Source organism: Pseudophryne corroboree, chromosome 1, assembly GCF_028390025.1.
Source record: "Pseudophryne corroboree isolate aPseCor3 chromosome 1, aPseCor3.hap2, whole genome shotgun sequence".
Lineage (NCBI taxonomy): Eukaryota > Metazoa > Chordata > Amphibia > Anura > Myobatrachidae > Pseudophryne > Pseudophryne corroboree.
The window spans coordinates 724,609,579-724,628,044 of NC_086444.1; the positions used below are offsets into that span (position 1 = coordinate 724,609,579).

At 42.6% G+C, this 18,466-nt stretch overlaps 1 protein-coding gene across 3 annotated transcripts in view; it reads right to left on the reverse strand.

The window, feature by feature from the left end:
• ATP8B3 (ATPase phospholipid transporting 8B3) overlaps positions 1–18,466 on the reverse strand; it is a 937,871-nt gene that overhangs the window by 340,599 nt on the left and 578,806 nt on the right. For all 3 annotated transcript variants that reach the window (XM_063915843.1, XM_063915834.1, XM_063915853.1), the window contains 4 exons: positions 14,391–14,532; positions 7,094–7,370; positions 5,640–5,863; positions 2,946–3,029 (listed from right to left, as the gene is read on the reverse strand). In XM_063915843.1, the coding sequence (XP_063771913.1) occupies positions 2,946–3,029; positions 5,640–5,863; positions 7,094–7,370; positions 14,391–14,532 (727 nt within the window). The remainder of the gene's footprint in view (positions 1–2,945; positions 3,030–5,639; positions 5,864–7,093; positions 7,371–14,390; positions 14,533–18,466) is intronic.

The following is an 18,466-nucleotide window of genomic DNA, read 5'->3' on the forward strand; positions in this document are numbered from 1 at the left end:
GTGTCCCCCAAGGCTCTGTCCTTGGTCCTCTCCTTTTCTCTCTCTATACGTCCTCTTTAGGTGAACTCATTAGTTCTTTTAACTTCCAATATCACCTCTATGCTGATGACACTCAAATCTACCTCTCCTCCCCTGATCTCTCCACGGCTCTCCTCACTCGTACCTCAAACTGTCTTTCTGCTATCTCTTCCTGGATGTCTCAGCGCTTTCTTAAACTCAACATGTCTAAGACTGAGCTGATCATCTTCCCACCCTCCCGCACAGCCTCACCTCCCACAATCTCATTATCCATTGATGGCACAACTATCTCCCCTAGCCCCCAAGTACGCTGTCTTGGCGTAATCCTTGACTCCTCCCTCTCCTTCAAACCACACATTCAGCACCTCTCACAAACCTGTCATTTTCATCTAAAAAACATTTCTAGAATCAGACCTTTTCTCACACAGGATGCCACTAAGATCATTATTCACTCACTGATTATTTCCAGACTGGACTACTGTAATCTCCTCTTAACTGGCCTCCCTGACAATCACCTCTCTCCACTCCAATCTATCCTCAATGCTGCTGCCCGGCTCATCTTCCTCACCAAACGCACTACGTCTACCTCCCCCCTCCTACAGGCCCTCCACTGGCTTCCCTTCCCTTTCAGAATCCAATTCAAACTTCTCACACTCACTTACAAAGCCCTCACCCACTCCTCTCCCATCTACATCTCTGACCTTATCTCCCTTTACTCTCCCACCCGTCCTCTTCGCTCTGCTAATGCACGCCGTCTCTCCTGTCTTCTGATTACTTCCTCCCACTCCTATCTCCAAGATTTTTCACGTGCTGCTCCATTTCTCTGGAATTCTTTACCTCTCCCCCTCAGACTCTCCACCTCTCTACAAAACTTCAAACGGGCTCTTAAGACCCATTTCTTTACCAAACCTAGCCAAATCTCAACATAACCCTCTGTTCCACGCTCTCTATGTACCCCATCTGTGTCATCCCTGTCTGTCTACCCCTCCCCTTAGAATGTAAGCTCTCACGAGTAGGGCCCTCTTCCCTCATGTGCTTATACTTTTCTTACTTTAATAATCCTCAACTGCCCAGATCCCACAGTTTTTTGACCACCTGGAACTTATCTCTATGTTTACTGGTGTAGTTATGCTTAGTTGCCCTGTACTTGTCCTATATTGTATTCAACTGTAAGTCACTTTTCCTATTTTTTATGTGCATTTGTACTCTGTAATCGGGTGCTGCGGAACCCTTGTGGCGCCATATAAATAAAGGATAATAATAATAATAAAATGTGTACCGTATGGTGCATAGAACCGTAACAGTACATCCGCTCCTGCAGCTTTGCCCTGGTTTATGTGAATAAAAAAAATTATAAAGTGTCTGGAAAAAACTAACATGCGTTCGTACTGTACAGTACTTTAGGAATCGAACACGGGACTCTGAGTATAGGAAGCGGAACACTTCACTTCGCCGCAGACAGATGAATAAATCCATTAGTTTTGATTAAGCCATAATGGCTACGGGATTAGGATGCTAACATACTGTACAATATTCCTAATATAATTAGGCAATAATGAACTTCTAACACGTCCATTTGCGTCAGTGTACACTACTGGGTTTATGTTGCTTTGTCCGCGGGATTCAGTGTAACGAGACGCACTAGTAAAGTAGTCCTTACTATACAGTATACAGTATTTCAGTATTGTATTTTACGGGAGCCCACACGCATGCGCAGTGGGGATTGTAAAAAGCAACATCTGGTGGATGATCGCAGGTATTACACATAAAGGTAACGCCAAACGTCTGTCTCCGTGCGATTAGATAGCCTCTCTGTGACTAGGCGCGCCTCCCTACGCTCCAGTACGCTGCGTATGCTCGATCGGGACAAACGCCTCAGCCACTCAAGATAAAGGTGGCTACATCTGTACATTTCTCTGTCAAGTTATCATTAAATCTCATCTCAATGTTCAAACATTTATGCATTAAATCCTCGCTCTACAGTACTGCATACTGTAGGTTTGGTTAATTCTTTTCCCCTCACTATTCTGAATACACTTTAGTAGACATTATTGAATTGGAAATTTTATTTGGACGGTAATTAACAAATACCATCAATACAAGTGATTTTATGATATATCTAATTAAAATGTCAGTTTTAAACAATAATAATATTATAATAAAAAGTGTGCCTCCCAAAAAGAGGTTTACTTCTCCTTTTTTGCCATCTCACAAAATACTTTGCCAGGGGAGCTCAGACCCCTACATACACTCCTGCTTTGTAGTCTGTTATGTTGCTCTCTACCATCCTACCTATGCTGAAATCCTTTGTCACCTTTGTGGTGGCAGATACCAGCCCTTCTACATTTTGGAGCAGATGTGCATTATGGGCCTAATTCTGAGTTGATCGCAGCAGCAAGAAAGTTAGCAATTGGGCAAAACCATGTGCACTGCAGGTGTGCCAGATACAACATTTGTAGAGAGAGTTAGATTTGGGTGTGGTGTGTTCAAACTGAAATCTAAATTGCAGTGTAAAAATAAAGCAGCCAGTATTTACCCTGCACAGAAACAAAATAACCCACCCAAATCTAACTCTCTCTCTACAAATGTTATATCTGCCCCCCCCCCTGCAGTGCACATGGTTTTGCCCAATTGCTAACAAACTTGCTGCTGCGATCAACTCAGAATTACCCCCTATATGTAGAATTTCATTATGCTTATTTTCACTAGTTCAATCATATTATGCTGGGTATTAACATACCATGCAGGCACACTCCCAAATGCATCTGCCCAACAGTAATGTGTCACTGGGAATAGTGGTCACATGCAACGGTTAGGCAATATGGAAATGTACATTGCTTTATTAAACCTAATTTTTTATTAAAAAGATAAACTAAATTTATGTAACAATATAGGCTTGAATAATCATAAAGTTTTGTTCTCCTTACTTGCTCAAGTAATGCCAAGGACAGGATTGGAAAAGCAGTGAATGATATTGAGTAAAACGCTATGTACCAGCTGTCAAAGATGGTCTACAAGATAAGAAGAAAACATATTAATAAGCTACTTATCAATTCTAATGTAACATTAACAAATACTCCTATGCAAATTAAGGGGGTCCTTCCGAGTTGATCGCTAGCTGAAAATGTTCGCTGCGCAGCGATGATGCAAAAAAATGGCACTTCTGCGCATGTGTATGCAGCGCAATGTGCACGCGTGATGTACTTTCACAACGGCCGCTGTAGTTTCACACAAGGTCTAGCGAAGCTTTTCAGTCGCACTGCTGGCCGCAGAGTGATTGACATGAAAAGGGCATTTCTGGGTGTCAACTGACCGTTTTCAGGGAGTGTTGGGAAAAACGCAGGCGTGTCAGGAAAAATGCAGGCATGGCTGGGCGAATGCAGGGCGTGTTCGTGACGTCAAAACAGGAACTGAACAGTCTGAAATGATCGCAAGCGCTGAGTAGGTTTGAAGCTACTCTGAAACTGCATAAAATTATTTTGTAGCTGCTGTGCGATACTTTCGTTCGCACTTCTGCTAAGATAAATTACACTCCCAGTGGGAGGCGGCATAGCGTTTGCATGGCTGCTAAAAACAGCTAGCGAGCAATCAACTCGGAATGACCCCCTAAGTACGCAAAATTTGTGTTTCACAATGGCGCTACCTATTACAACCAGATGTGATTAAAGTGAAAATGTTCACAGAGTGCTTACACTTATACAGTATTTATTCTTCTATAATCACTTCAATAATTCTCTGAAACTTAGAGTGAGAAAATATAGTGCAATATTGTTTTTATATGATGTCAAAATTATAGGCATGTATTGCACTCGCATTTGTGGTGATAAGGACAGCATATACAGTAGCACCTAATGGTGTAATTCCACTGAGTAGTTTGTCTCTCCACGAAATGTTAGTTCCTGTGTATATGTCTTTCACGCAACAACTCAAACAGAGAGAGACATAGTGCAACTCTGGCTGTATTTGCCACAAGAATTTATAAAAAAAAAACAGTCATTTTCACTTTAATCACATTCAGTTGTAGGTAGCGCTATTGTGAAACACTAATTTTGTGCACTTAGATATATGTTTGGGAGATTTTGGTGAAGGCTCCTCTTGTGTTTTCACAGGCTGTAACCTAGTGTGCACAATTTGATCAATATCTGTATATAATTACTCCTATGTAAACTGTAGCTTGTGCAATTCCACATATTTCTATAGCACACTGGAGACTATTTAATTAGCTGTGTTTAATTACCGTGGGCTAATTGATCTACCTGCATAGCCAGATTAAAGGGGGGATGCAGGGCATACTGTTCCCCGGGCCCCCTTTGCCCAGACAGAGCACACTGACATCACTAGCTTTCCCTCTTAAGCAGCAGCAAAACCATCAGCAAGAATGCAAGCAGGACAGTATGCAGTGAAGGCAGAATCACAGGAGTATCATGTTTCATAAGCTACCGACAGAGTTTTCTGACTAGAGGAGAGATAGGAGGGTGGAGAGAGCTGTAAGTGACACAGGGATTCCAGCTTCTCCTCTTCCCTGCTTGGGTGTCTGACTCTTGTGTGAACTGTTATGCAACTAAACTATTTTGATCTAGAGATAGAAACACACATAGAGAGTCCTCTTGAGTCCTGTCCCAGTGTGTAAGTAGTACAGAGACTGCTGTTATTCTTGCATGTGATAAGATAAATTGTTTTATTTTTCTATGTGTATTTTAAGGTTAAGTTGTCTTTGTTACACTACATGAAATTTTTATAAAATAGTTGTTCTTCAAATAGGTGGAGCTATAAACAGTACCCAGCCATTATTAAACTATTAGTTTAAAACTAATATACACCATTGGTTTAAATTTAATATACACAATCCATACCTCCCACCATGACCCATTCCAGGAGGGACAACATTCTCTCTACCTGGAATTTATGATTGCAATCACCTGTGTTGAAATACCTTTCTTATCATTTAAATAGTTAAACACAGGTGACGCCAATCATATATTAAGTGGGAAGTCCAGGTAGAGAGCATTTTGTCCCTCCTGGAAAGGGACATCTTGGGAGGTATGCACAATCTAATATACAAATTACAACTTCCATTGGGGCACCCCTGTCTTAAGTGCCTCATGCACCCCCAAGGCTTAATCCGGCCCTGTCTACCGGGGCTATTCAGTTGTAGCCCCGAATACGTCCACAGGCTGCAGTTAACATAGATTTCTGGTCAAGCCTGAGCAGGCTTAAACTGAAAAACACGCTAAATGCCCAGATCGCAGGATCTACAAAGCTGTTAACCCATAGCACCGGGAAATGATACCAGATTCTATGGGTTTACACACGGTATCGAGTAATTTACTGTGCAAGGAAAGGGGGCTATAATTAAATACCGCATACAATTGAATTCGTCCCTACATATCTATATATTCAGTATATGCACTTTTTATGCATTTGATATTATTGCGGTTTTCAATTTTAGAGTCTAAACCACATAGAACTGAAAGCATTGTAAAACTACCCTGAGTGTCTGTTACTAGCTCAAAATACTAAGAGGCGAGCGGACTGCCTAATGTGGCATATTGACACAAAATATTCATGTTACATGATTACAATCCTTAACATATCAGTAATTGATTTCTAATGATACATACCAGAGCTGTGAATCCATTAAAAAATGCAAACCACACATGGCATAGAACACTGGCAGATGTCTTGTAAAAGAAATAGCGTAGAAACTTTGCAATTCGAAGGTAAGACCATCGACCATGGATAAGGAGAAGGCGTTGAAGGTAGGAAAACTGAGCCAAAGCATAGTCACTGGACTGGACAGCTTGTGTTCCTTCTAGACCACTGATACCAACTCCAATGTGAGCCGCTAAGAAAAAGACAAATGTAGTGGTTTTTTTATACATAAATTTAAAACTAGACAAAGTTTGATGTGTCAATATGCAATGATCAGACAATATTAATTTAGATTTACTGTATGTCTATGTATTTTAGGGATGTATTCAAATAATGATTAAAATACTGTATATAGACTAATTGCTTTGAGATGAACTCACATGTTTTAAAGCTGTCCAGTAACTGTATAGATCACTCAGTTTACACAAGTTCAAAACGTAACACATTGGCTCACCTCAGTATCCAGTGTACATTGTATTTGTCCCTCTGAATTTACCAGAATCATGAAGGCCCCATTATATTAATAGCCAGCTTCCTCTTGGCTGCTCTGACTATATCACTATTTTTGTTAACAGTCCTGGCTGAGAGCCACTAGGGTTGCTTACAGAATTTGTCAAAGGGTGAAGGTCAAGTATAGGAACTGACAGCTAATTTTACATCTTTCTTTTTTTATACTTACAGTACTATATATTTAGATTTAATGTATTATCATTCTGTAATCTTCTGCAGGTGAACAGCTTATATTTGTATAATTTTTCTTACAAACTATGGTTGGTCATTACAGAATTCTTGTGTACCACTACCTTATAAGACAAGACAAGTAATGATCAGAAGACAGGGATTTCTGACCAGTCATGGGCCACATATTTGATGCAGTCAGAATATACATGCTTCCTGTATGTTCAGCAAAATATACCAGTTATGTCCAGCAGATAAAAACAGAGTAGGGCTGACAAGGTGCCAAGCTTTTTGTTTTCCAAATTTCATTTATATTATATTTAACAAACAGAACTTGTGTCTGTTTTGCAAGACCTGGGGCTGAATGTAATAGCATGCGAGTTGCCGGAGAAAGGGGACTTTGTGCAAGTCTGCCTGATTTTTTAATGCAGCAATCATTTACAAGGCAAAACCAGGTTTGTTTTGTCTTGTAAATAATTGCTGTTTTAAAAAATCAGGCAGACTTGCACAAAGTTCTACATCTCCGGCTATTCGGAGGCTATTACATTTAGCTCATTGTGTCTGTTTTGTAAGTTTTTCAAAACATAATACATAAATGACAAAGGTTCAATTAACTTGTTAAGTTTTGTGACAGTCATTTACAAACTCTTAAATCTTCCTTTGAACATCTTTTCTCTCATTATGAATAACTCGTCAGCATTTAGTCATATTTTAATAGATATTGTTGGTACCAAAGTTAGCGTACTTTTAATCATGTTGACATCATTTGCGCCATCACCAATTGCCAGGGTAGTGGCCTTCTTGTGCTTTTTAACAAGTTGTACGACCATAGATTTTTCAGCTGGAGTGACCCTACAGCAAATGACTGCCTGGCATTCAGATGCCAAGTCTACAAATGCATATTCTCTTAGGTTCTCCTCCTCGTCACACGGATTCACCTTCCTTCTGCAGCATTTATCTGCTAGCTTCTGAAAAAGCAGACCCCTTTGTTTCTTCCACTTAACTGTTCCTAAAAGCCGACCCTGTAAAAAAGCATATTAAGACAGATTTAATGCTAGTTTGTTATTCACTTAATCATACATTTCATGTGCAGATCCTCAACATAAATGAGTTTGACGCATCTAATCATTGAGGTACAGTGAGGTTTTCCCATGGTCAGGCCATGGAGAATCAGCACTGTAATTCACTAAGGAGATATATAGACAATGTAGGCTATGCTATGGTTTATCTTAGGCTATTAGCTTATTTTATGCAAATTGCACAATTTGCATAATTTAGGAAAAAGTCACATTTTACGTAAAATCTTATACCTGAAGCTCTGCCTGTTACATAAATTGCATCATTTTATGAGCATAATTTACATCTACATTTTTAGCATTCAACTCTACATGAGCTGGTTACCAAATACTTGGAACGTTAATAGCTGGAGTTCATGTCAGAGTGTCTCCTTCGTTTCAAGTAGTATGACATCATACATATCCATATAATCATCAAGAGCCATTAGAACTAAATTAAGTTTAACACACCAAAAATGTAACTCCAGACCTGGCACTGGTAAAGACTACAGTTTATTGCTAAAATGTAATCTAACGGTTTGCAAATGAGTCAGATTTCCCTTTTGTGACTCAAAATAAGAATTTACTCACCGGTAATTCTATTTCTCGTAGTCCGTAGTGGATGCTGGGTACTCCGTAAGGACCATGGGGGTATAGACGGGCTCCGCAGAAGACTGGGCACTCTTAAAAGAAAGATTAGGTACTATGGCCCTCATTCCGAGTTGATCGGTCGCAAGGCGAATTTAGCAGAGTTACACACGCTAAGCCGCCGCCTACTGGGAGTGAATCTTAGCTTCTTAAAATTGCGACCGATGTATTCGCAATATTGCGATTACTAACTACTTAGCAGTTTCAGAGTAGCTCCAGACTTACTCTGCCTGTGCGATCAGTTCAGTGCTTGTCGTTCCTGGTTGATGTCACAAACACACCCAGCGTTCGCCCAGGCACTCCCACCGTTTCTCCGGCCACTCCTGCGTTTTTTCCGGAAACGGTAGCGTTTTCAGCCACACGCCCCTGAAACGCCGTGTTTCCGCCCAGTAACACCCATTTCCTGTCAATCACATTATGATCGCCGGAGCGAAGAAAAAGCCGTGAGTAAAAATACTTTCTTCATAGTAAAGTTACTTGGCGCAGTCGCAGTGCGAACTTTGCGCATGCGTACTAAGCGGATTTTCACTGCGATGCGATGAAAAAGAACGAGCGAACAACTCGGAATGAGGGCCTATATCTGGTGTGCACTGGCTCCTCCCTCTATGCCCCTCCTCCAGACCTCAGTTAGGGAAACTGTGCCCGGAAGAGCTGACATTACTAGGAAAGGATTTGGAATCCAGGGTAAGACTCATACCAGCCACACCAATCACACCGTACAACTCGTGATAACTATACCCAGTTAACAGTATGAACAATAACTGAGCCTCTCTCAACAGATGGCTCATACAATAACCCTTTAGTTAAGCAATAACTATATACATGTATTGCAGAGAGTCCGCACTTGGGACGGGCTCCCAGCATCCACTACGGACTACGAGAAATAGAATTACCGTGAGTAAATTCTTATTTTCTCTGACGTCCTAGTGGATGCTGGGTACTCCGTAAGGACCATGGGGATTATACCAAAGCTCCCAAACGGGCGGGAGAGTGCTGATGACTCTGCAGCACCGAATGAGCAAACTCAAGGTCCTCCTCAGCCAGGGTGTCAAACTTGTAGAATTTTGCAAAAGTGTTTGAACCCGACCAAGTAGCAGCTCGGCAAAGTTGTAAAGCCGAGACCCCTCGGGCAGCCGCCCAAGAAGAGCCCACCTTCCTCGTGGAATGGGCTTTTACTAATTTAGGATGCGGCAGTCCAGCCGCAGAATGTGCAAGCTGAATCGTGCTACAGATCCAGCGAGCAATAGTCTGCTTTGAAGCAGGAGCACCCAGCTTGTTGGGTGCATTCAGGATAAATAGCGAGTCAGTTTTTCTGACTCTAGCCGTCCTGGAAACAAAGTTTCAGGGCACGGACTACGTCCAGCAACTTGGAATCCTCCAAGTCCCTAGTAGCCGCAGGCACCACAATAGGTTGGTTCAAATGAAACGACGATACCACCTTAGGGAGAAATTGGGGATGAGTCCTCCATTCTGCCCTTTCCATATGGAAGATCAGATATGGGCTTTTACATGACAAAGCCGCCAATTCTGACACACGCCTAGTCCAAGCTAAGGCCAAAAGCATGACCACTTTCCACGTGAGATATTTTAGCTCCACGGTCTTAAGTGGCTCAAACCAGTGGGATTTTAGGAAATCCAACACAACGTTGAGACCCCAAGGTGCCACTGGAGGCACAAAAGGGGCTGAATATGCAGCACCCCAGTAACAACGTCCGAACTTCAGGCAGTGAAGCCAGTTCTTTTTGAGAGAAAAAGGGATAGGGCCGAAATCTTGGCCTTTATGAATCCTAATTTTAGGCCCATAGTCACTCCTGACTGTAGGAAGTGCAGGAATCGACCCCCCTGGAATTCCTCTGTAGGGCCTTCCCGGCCACACACCAAGCAACCTATTTTCGCCATATACAGTGAAAAAGTCTTGCTGTCACGTCTTTCCTAGCCTTTATCAGCGTAGAAATAACTGCATCCGGAATGTCCTTTTCCGCTAGGATCCGGCGTTCAACCGCCATGCTGTCCAACGCAGCCGCGGTAAGTCTTGGAACAGACAGGGTCCCTGTTGCAACATGTCCTGACTGAGAGGCAGAGGCCATGGGTCCTCTGAGAGCATTTCTTGCAGTTCCGGGTACCGAGTCCTTCTTGGCCAATCCGGAGCAAAGAATATTGTTCACACTCCTCCGTTTATTACAATTCTCAGCCCTTGGGTCTGAGAGGAAGAGGAGGGAATATATAGACCGACTGGAACACCCACGGTGTTACTAGTGCGACCACAGCTATCGCCTGAGAGTCCCTTGACCCAGCGTAAAACCTTTTTTATCTTTTTATTGAGGTGGGACGCCATGTAGTCCACCTGAGGCAGTTTCCATCAATTTGCAAAACTGCGTGAAGACTTCCTGATGAAGTCACCACTTTCCCGGGTGGAGGTCGTGTCCACTCCCGGAATGAACACTGCTGACAGTGCGCTTACTTGATTCTCCGCCCAGCGAAGAATTCTGGTGGCTTCTACCCTCGCCACCCTGCTCCTTGTGCCGCCCTGGCAGTTTACATGAGCCCGTGCGGTCTGACTGGATCAGAACCGGTTGGTCGCGAAGCAGGAACTCCGCTTGACTTAGGGCGTTGTATATGGCCCTTAGTTCCAGGATATTGATGTGAAGGCAAGTCTGTTGGCTTGACCACAAACCTTGGAATTTTCTTCCCTGTGTAACTGCCCCCCACCCTCGGAGGCTTGCATCCGTGGTCACCAGGACCCAGTCCTGAATGCCGAATCTGCGGCCCTCGAGAAGGTGAGCACTCCGCAGCCACCACAGGAGAGACACCCTGGCCCAGGGGGATAGGGTGATTAACCGATGCATATGAAGATGTGATCCGGACCACTTGTCCAGTAAGTTCCATTGTCCTTGCATGGAACCAGCCGAAGGGGATGGCCTCGTATGATGCCATCATCCTTCCCAGGACTCGAGTGCAGTGATGCACTGACACCTGTTTTGGTTTTCAATGGATTCATGACCAGTGTCATGAGCTCCTGAGCTCTCTCTATCGGGAGATAAACCCTCTTCTGGTCTGTGTCTAGGATCATGCCTAGGCGAGGCAGATGAGCTGTAGGAACCAACTGCGACTTCGGAATATATAGAATCCAGTCGTGTTGCAGTTTCACTTCCAGAGAAGGTGATACGCTGTCCAGCAACTGCTCTCTTGATCTCGCTTTTATGAGGAGATCATCCAAGTATGTGATAATAGTGACACCTTGCTTCCGCAGGAGCACCATCATATCCGCCATTACCTTGGTGAAATTGGTAATGAGAATCCCGTACCGCAATACTGAGGTACGTCTGATGAGGTGGATAAATGGGGACACGAAGGTATGCATCCCTTATGTCCCGATTAATTTCAGGCTTGCAATGACCGCTCTTAGCGATTCCATCTTGAACCTGAACCTTTTCAGGTATATGTTCAGGGATTTTAATACAATATGGGTCTAACCAAACCGTCTGGTTTCGGGATTATAACATGGTCGAATAATAACACCCTCTTGTTGAAGGAGGGGACCCTTGACCACCACCTGTTGAAGATACAATTTACGAATTGCAGTTAACACTGGCTCCCTCTCTTGGGGGGAAGCCCGCCGGGTCCTCGTGAGGGGGCATCTTCTCACAGTCCAGCCTGTATCCCTGCGATACAATTTCTATTGCCCAGGGATCTAACAGGGAGTGAACCCACTTGTGGCTGAACTTACAAAGGCGTGTCCCCACCGGGCCTAGCTCCGCCTGTGGAGCCCCAGCGACATGCAGTGGATTTTTGTAGAGGCCGGGGAGGACTTCTGTTCCTGGGGACTAGCTGTGTTGTACAGCTTCTTTCCTCTGCCCCCGGCTCTGACAAGAAAGGACGCACCTCAGACTTTCTTGTTTTTTTATTCGAAAAGCTGCATTTAATAATGTCGTGCTTTCCTAGGCTGTGCAGGAATATAAGGCAAAATATCAGAATTACCAGCTATAGCTGTGGAGACCAGGCCCGAGAACCTTTCTCCACACAATCCTCTGCCTTCCATATGCCTCTTAAGTCGGCATCATCTGTCCAATGTATATTCTACAGGACACGTCAAGCAGAAATCGACAGAGCTTTTGTCTCTAGGACCCAATATACTCATGTCCCTTTGGGCATGCTTTATAATTATATATCTATCACTTAAGACAGCATCTTAAAATATTTATATGCATACTAGGGTCTCAATCTCTGCTGATAAGGTACCTGTCCACGCTGCCACAGCGCTATAAACCCATGCCGACACAATCGCCGGTCTGGGTAGTATACTAGAATGTGCACACTATCTGCAGGATCCCTGAGAATAGCTAGTGCAAACAGGACACCCAAGGGGAAGATTCTCAACACATCCTGGCCCTAGTGGGGAAAGGATACAGCCTGAGAATTCTCTTGTGGGAAGCTGCCGTCTCTTGTCTGGAGATTCCCGCTCTTTTTCCTCCTGAGAGGAGGGAAATTTACCTCAGCATTCTTCCCCTTAACATGTGTACTCTCGTGTCAGGGACAGATGAGTCATCAGTGATATGCAAATCATCTTTTATTCCAATAATCATATATTGAATATCTTTTAGCCCTCTTGGCTGTAACTTTGCATTATCGTAGTCGACAGTGGAGTTAAACTCCGTGTCGATACTTTGTTATTTTGGATAGTGAACATAGAGAGACTCTGAAGGACTCCGTGACATAGGGACAGACCAGGGTAGATTTCCTTTCTGTTCCCTAACCTTTTGTGCAATAATTTTACCTCAGCACTTACACATATCCAAACAGGTGTCGGCGTTGTCGACGGAGACACCCTCCCACACATATATCCACTCTATCACCTCCTTAGAGGAGCCTTTTACCTCAGACATGTCGACACACGTGTACCGACACACCACACACACAGGGGATGCTCTATTTGAAGACAGTTCCCCCACCAGGCCCTTTGGAGAGACAGAGAGAGAGTATGCCAGCACACACCACAGCGCTATATAATACAGGGATGTACACTATACTGAGTGATTTTTCCCCTATAGCAGCTTATATACACAGTTTTGTGCCTAAATTTATGTGCCCCCCCTCTCTTTTTTACCCTTTGTGTACCAGGATACTGCAGGGGAGAGCCTGTGGAGCTTCCTTCCAGCTGAGCTGTGAAGAGAAAATGGCGCCGGTGTGCCGAGGAAGAAGGCCCGGCCCCCTCAGCGGCGGGCTTCTGTCCTTTTATGTACTTTAATGGCGGGGGTTAATGCACATATACAGTTTATCAGACTGTATTATGTGCTTTTCGCCAAGTAAGGTAATCTATATGCTGCCCAGGGCGCCATCCCCCAGCGCCCTGCACCCATCAGTGACCGGAGTGTGTGGTGTGCTAAGGGAGCAATGGTGCACAGCTGCAGTGCTGTGCGCTACCTTAATGAAGACCGGAGTCTTCAGCCGCCGATTTTCAACTTCTCTTCGTTCTTCTGGCTCTGCAAGGGGGACGGCGGCGCAGCTCCGGGACCGGACGACCGAGGACTGGGCCTGTGTTCGATCCCTCTGGAGCTAATGGTGTCCAGTAGCCTTAGAAGCCCAAGCTAGCTGCAAGCAGGTAGGTTAGCTTCTCTCCCCTCAGTCCCACGTAGCAGTGAGTCTGTTGCCAACAGATCTCACTGAAAATAAAAAACCTAATAAATACTTTCTTTTCTAGGAAGCTCAGGAGAGCCACTAGGGTGCATCCAGCTCTGGCTGGGCACAGATACTAACTGAGGTCTGGAGGAGGGGCATAGAGGTAGTGGCCAGTGCACACCAGATATAGTACCTAATCTTTCTTTTAAGAGTGCATAGTCTCCTGCGGAGCCCGTCTATACCCCATGGTCCTTACGGAGTACCCAGCATCCACTAGGACGTCAGAGAAAAAATGGCATACATTATCTTGGAGCATAAAAAGGGGGGCTTGGCTGCACACGGTATCTTGTAGCATAGCAAACAATAGACTTGTGGAAAGAGTCAGCCTCCATGGTAGCCAGTGTGGGGAGACATTTTCGATGAGCTGAGGAAATATATGAATATCTACTTTATTAATACAGATGTCATGGAATAACCACAAAACAAAAATTGTTGCATAAATGACCTTAAACATGTGGCAGATATCCCTATTTATACACAGGCCGATGAAGTCTGAATGAGTTAGTTTTTAGTAGATGCGATTGTAGGCAGATGGATGTAGCATAGTTTGACCACACACTAAAGTATACAGTCGGTCAGTTCCTAGCACAGGCAATACTTCTATTCTAGTAACTCTTTCTAATAGGCAGGAGTGAGGTCTTGTAAATCACAACTGTAACTCACCAAGAAGTCTCCAGTCACTACAAGTGCCATACTTCTCCTTTGTAGGCTTTCTTTCCGTGTCCTGAAAATCCTGTTATCCAGAAGATCCTGCCCACTGCCTGAGAGATTGTTGTTGTGCTCCCAGTAATCATCTAGGATATCACTGATTGTGTAAACATACTGTACATGTTAAATATGTCATTGCTTAACTAGTGTTGCATAACATAGTCAATGTGCTTGATATGCATTATAACTTCACACTGCTATTTCTTGCATCCTTTCTAAACAGGGACACATGGAGATATTTGTCTTGTAAGTTTTGGACAACCTATATATGCATTTAACCATTTTGGGACCTTCTAAATCCTGTTTTATAGATATATGTTTTAGCACTTACATTACCAGCTTGTCTTATTGATTCTTTGCAAAGCATTACTACATAAGGATGAGGAAAAGCACTCAATTTAAATTTACATTTTTAGGACGTGTTTGCATACAGGTCATGGAGATCAGAGTAGGTGTCAGTGAAAAATTGAATACACAAGTTTTTCTATTGAACACTGTATTAACCAAATAAAAATAAATGACTACGGTACCCGGCTATATATACAAAAACAAATTAGGGAAATCAAAATAAAATGTTACCATGAATAGTGAGCAATTATTTTTTATGGTTATGGTGCTTATGGCTATCCATTTTCACTGTATGTGCACTGTGCCCAATCTGAAGTTAAGCTGAAACACCTGTCAGCCATGAAAAACTGATATAATAATATCAATATGGTAACAAATTAGAGACCCTAATTAATACAAGCAATGCAGCTAAATATAGCTATGGCAGCAGACATGTAGGCTCACACTTCAAGATAGTCTGGAAAACCTAACATGTTTATTCCCTTTAAACTGGTGACATTTGATCAAGCCTGCAGAGTCTTGTAATTTTTTTAACTTGCAAATTTTAAACACAGGTTGGGTCTCCCATATGCCAAAAATCCAATTTCCAAAATATTGCAAAATCCAAAAAATGTTGAGTGTGATTGAGATAGGGAGACCTTTTCACAAAATTGTTAAACACATTGCATACAAATTTATTCAGGCTACGTGTATAAGGTGTATATGAAACGTAAATTAATTTTGTGTTTAGACTTGAGTCCCATCCCCAAGATATCTCATTATGGTATGCGCATATTCCAGAAAAATCTAAATTCCAAAATACAGTACTTCTTGTGCCAAGCATTTTGGATATGGGAGACTCAAACTGTAATTCAAAATTATTCTATTTTACTACAGTATTATCTATAACCAATGTTTCAGTACTATAATAGTTCCCCATCACAAGGCATTTGAGATTCACCTTTTAGGTACAGATGTGCATAGACCCCTCTTGATTTGGTTTAATTTCTAAAACATCAAATGTTTTTGTTTTGAATCTAGATTTCTGTAAAAACAGCTAAAACAGGTAATTTTGTTCTTAAAGTATTATTATCATCAATAACATTAAATTCATTTGCAGTAATAAGTACAGTAATAAACAATTATAAAAGACTGCCTGTTTTTTTTGTTTTTTTTACACACTAGAAAATGAAAATTGCTTATTTGCAATAATTTGTTTGAAGTAATGCTGACAGGGATAACACCGCAATCAGTAAGAACAGTAATATACTAATAGAAATGACGGACTATTTTTTGACACACCAGGAAAAGAAAATTACTTCTTTGCAATATTTATTTTGTAGAAAAATTAGTTTTTTGCGTTTGCAATAATTTGTTTGGAGTAAAGATGGCGGGTAATACCAAGTAATAACAGTACTTTACGCTGTGTAACAAAAAACGCTATGCAAATTTCTAAAATTGATTTAAAATAAAAATTGATTTAATTTTTATACACCAGGACAAAAAAATACTTCTTTGCAAAAATTATTTTGGAATATACAGTAGATGGCAGAGATACCACCAGAGCCTAATTCATGTTTGGACACATGGGACAATTATCATGCAATGAAGTGATTATCGACAAACTTTATATGTGTTGCATTCATAATGCCCATGCGCGAGGGTGCCGATCCTGCTCGCACTGAGAACTTTGTCGAAGAGTGATTGGCAGGGAGTGGCCATTTGAAGGTGATAATGGGGAGTTTAAGGGGAGTGGTTGGGAAAACACAGACGCCATTTTCAGCATGTGTATCTTATGATGGCTGCATGATCGTACGTACTATACTACTACTGTGGGTGGTCTGTGTAGCCAAAGATCAACCCTTCGATTTGATGTTCTCCATAACTGCCTATAGTTCGCTAATGCGTACACATGTGCGATTGAGTTTGTTAGGGCTCCGGTGGGCATCTCTTTTCATTGCTGGGCACCAGCTTCATTTGATAACATTAGCAGTTACGTTCAGGTCAATCAAACACAGTATTATTTTTTTTTTACACAGCACAGCATATTATTTTTTTTTTTTTTTACAAATAATCTTGAAATACAACTGTTCACTTTCAGCCTATTTGCAACACTGCACACAGAGGCCTGTTTGCAGTTGGTGTGACAAACAGTGCACACACACACACACACACACACACACACACACACACACAGTAACTGACAATGATGCCTGCAGCCACCCTTCAAATCCAATCCATCTACCCTCTCTCTGCCCATCCTAATGGTGCCCTATTGGCGGTTTTTTTTTTTGCTTTGTTTTTTGCAGAGCCCACAGTCGCATACCCTCTCACTCCACTCTTGTATACAATCTAAAACACGTGAGTTCTGAGATTTCTGGGAAAATTATGTTTTGCCTAATTTTGAGATCCTAAGTTGGCAGGAAGAGCCAAGTCAGAAACCCCAAGTTCGATTATGTTTGGCTTTAAAGAAACTGAACACGCACATCTCCACTTTTAGGCTCTGTTTCTAGTGTTTATCCAGAAAATAATGGCATGGGTGCTAACTGTGCTTTATTCCATGGGATCAATTTAAGATTAAAAAGGATTGTTTTCTTACTTGATTTTTTTTTCCATATACACTGTGAAAACTCTCTTCACCTGCATCTTGCATGTAATTCTCATGTCATGCACAGACAACTATAAGCTGTTCCCAAAATTGTAGTGGTACTATAGACGATGGTTTTTATGTCCTCACCAGGTTTCATGGGTTTCTTTGAGATGATCCAGTTTCTTCCCACAGTACAATGTGTGTAATTGCATTTAAAATACAGGCCGGTATTCAATCACATGTGATCACTGATTGCGGGTATTTGCGGCTATTCATTTAGCCCCAATAAGCATATGCGAGCCACGGCTTATCAGGGATTTGTTTCACCTGACTCAGGCAGGCAAAGCAAAATCCCTAAAAACATCCTTGTTTTTGTCCAAAAATGGGCTTTCTACCAAAAACTAGAGATGAGCGGGTTCGGTTTCTCTGAATCCGAACCCGCCCGAACTTCATGGTTTTTTTCACGGGTCCGAGCAGACTCGGATCCTCCCGCCTTGCTCGGTTAACCCGAGCGCGCCCGAACGTCATCATGACGCTGTCGGATTCTCGCGAGACTCGGATTCTATATAAGGAGCCGCGCGTCGCCGCCATTTTCACACGTGCATTGAGATTGATAGGGAGAGGACGTGGCTGGCGTCCTCTCCATTTAGATTAGAAGAGAGAGAGAGAGAGAGAGATTGACCTGATTTACTGGAGCTTAGGAGTACTGTAGAAGTGTAGAGAGTGCAGAGTTTACTAGTGACTGACCACAGTGACCACCAGACAGTGCAGTTTTATTTAATATATCCGTTCTCTGCCTGAAAAAAACGATACACACAGTGACTCAGTCACATACCATATCTGTGTGCACTGCTCAGCCCAGTGTGCTGCATCATCTATGTATATATATCTGACTGTGCTCAGCTCACACAGCTTATAATTGTGGGGGAGACTGGGGAGCACTGCAGTGCCAGTTATAGGTTATAGCAGGAGCCAGGAGTACATATTATATTAAAATTAAACAGTGCACACTTTTGCTGCAGGAGTGCCACTGCCAGTGTGACTGACCAGTGACCTGACCACCAGTATAGTTAGTAGTATACTATATTGTGATTGCCTGAAAAAGTTAAACACT